Source organism: Monopterus albus, unplaced genomic scaffold (assembly GCF_001952655.1).
Source record: "Monopterus albus unplaced genomic scaffold, M_albus_1.0 scaffold40.1, whole genome shotgun sequence".
Lineage (NCBI taxonomy): Eukaryota > Metazoa > Chordata > Actinopteri > Synbranchiformes > Synbranchidae > Monopterus > Monopterus albus.
This window is the reverse complement of record NW_018127920.1, coordinates 3084966-3086867: the sequence shown is the minus strand read 5'-3', so window position 1 is coordinate 3086867 and position 1902 is coordinate 3084966. Positions and strand designations below refer to the sequence as shown.

At 45.7% G+C, this 1902-nt stretch overlaps 1 protein-coding gene across 1 annotated transcript in view; it reads right to left on the bottom strand.

The window, feature by feature from the left end:
* Window positions 1-1089, bottom strand: part of LOC109959617 (CD226 antigen-like) — a 13155-nt gene extending 12066 nt beyond the window's left edge. Inside the window, exons 1-2 of the mRNA XM_020599132.1 lie at window positions 1074-1089; window positions 767-976 (exon numbers count right to left, since the gene is read on the bottom strand). Of these exons, the coding sequence (XP_020454788.1) occupies window positions 767-839 (73 nt within the window). The 5' untranslated portion in view covers window positions 840-976; window positions 1074-1089. The remainder of the gene's footprint in view (window positions 1-766; window positions 977-1073) is intronic.
* Between the last annotated feature and the right edge of the window lie 813 nt (window positions 1090-1902).

Genomic DNA, 1902 nt, shown 5'->3' with positions numbered 1-1902 from the left:
CAAACTAATATACATCAGAGGCACCCTGCTGCGTCGGCATGAACACAGCCCGCTGCAGGGGGGAGCGGGAGCGGTGCACCAGCAGCCGCTGTCAGACAAAGGGCACAGCGGTCCGTGCACATCAGAGGCTCCAGCACTGTGCACGAGTCTGCAGAGGAGATGTGGCATTGATGATGAAGCAGGAAGAACTGAGAGGGACTGTGCAGCTTCAGTTTCCTGTTCAAGCCACATACAGATCCGCTACAGACAAGGACAGCAGGTCTTGAATGTGACTCGGATCCAGATCAGACTTTGGTGTATGGCAGATTTTATGGCGATGTTATTGTGCAGCTTTTGTCAAGGCCCTGAAGGCGCTGTGGACGGAGTCAGAAGCAAACAGACTGAAACTGGAACTGCCTCACAGCAGGTAAGGATTAAAACTAATTCCCAGATCGGGACAATGATCTGGATCAGCACCAGAATCCACAGACTGTTCCGTGGGCCATCCCCTACCTCTCCAAAACATTTTCATCCAATAAATAAGTCAACAAACATGGGTAAAAACACAGCCTGCTGACATCTGTTGACACCAGCCTCCACCTGGCAGAGGTCCCAAATCATTCTAAATACATTTAGTGAAAACAGAGTTTAATACATAACCAGACGTACGACAGCAGCTCAACAATAACAATCAGTGATCACCAGTAACTGCTGCTGTCCAAGCTCTATAGACTGCACTGACTCTTAAGTCAGGAACAAACAACAGGCCCACACACACAACCTTTACCTCCAGATGCCAGAGCAAAGATCCATGACCAGGTGAACAAAGCCAGAGGTGACCCAGGTGTTGCTGCAGCCATGAGAGCAGCCGTCGCGTCCGTGCTGACACCACAGCTGCTTGTCCTGCTGCTGTCTGCTGCATTTAACTGGCCCTGGACCCACCCACAGTCTGAGTGTGAGGAAGAGACGCCCCGAGCAGGGTGAGGCTGACATGTTCCTGGTTTACTCAGCATGAGAAGCAAATGTTGAAAGTCAGCACATGTGAACTTTAAGATGACAGCAGGTCGAGTTTAGAGCAGGAGTCTCAGACTCACAGTCAGAACTGAGGCAGGATGGAGCAGAGGCTCATGGCCATCAGCGCTTTGCATCTCAGCCTGGTTTTAAATAAGGCCCTAGTGATAATACATACGGAGACATGTTGTAAAGATCTTTTTGGCACCTTAAGATTTTGAGAGGACATTTGCAGAAGGTTAATTTATTATTAGGTGTCATGATATTTTTGGAAGGTTGCAACATTTCTGGAAAATCTTGTTCTCACCTCTTCAGACATGTGTTCCAGTGTGAAGGTCAACTTAGATGTGTGTAGAAATGGCTCTAGAAGATGAGGACATTTCTGGAGGTCAAGACATTGTGGACAATGACACCAGTCCAGACTGTGAGACAGATTATGTCGCTGAGGATCAGACAAAGAGGAAATTTTACACATTTGATGCAACTAAGTTTTCCTCTAAAACCACATTTAACATTTATACATTAAACATTGTACTTGAACATGAGATTATTTCTTTTATATTCATAGTGTTTTCCTTGGACGTGTTTCCAAAACAGCCACTTAGTTGATTAACCTCCTTTAGTTCAAAGGCTTCACACTGCAGAGTGAAGCTCGGTTCTCTTTTGGTAGACGTCAGCTCTGGGTGTCAGGGTGGTTTTTACCCTGCGGTGACTCTGGTAAGACGCCAACAGCTTTGTGGTCATCTAGTTTCCTCTTTCTGATGAAAACTCTTACTGCTCAATTTACAAGACAAACAAGGTTGAATATACATTTTTGCTACAAAATTAGATTTGAAGCAGGATGTAAAAGACCAGACTGACTTAAATATCCTCAATTGTTTCCTGCATCTCAAACTAACACAACAGATAGTC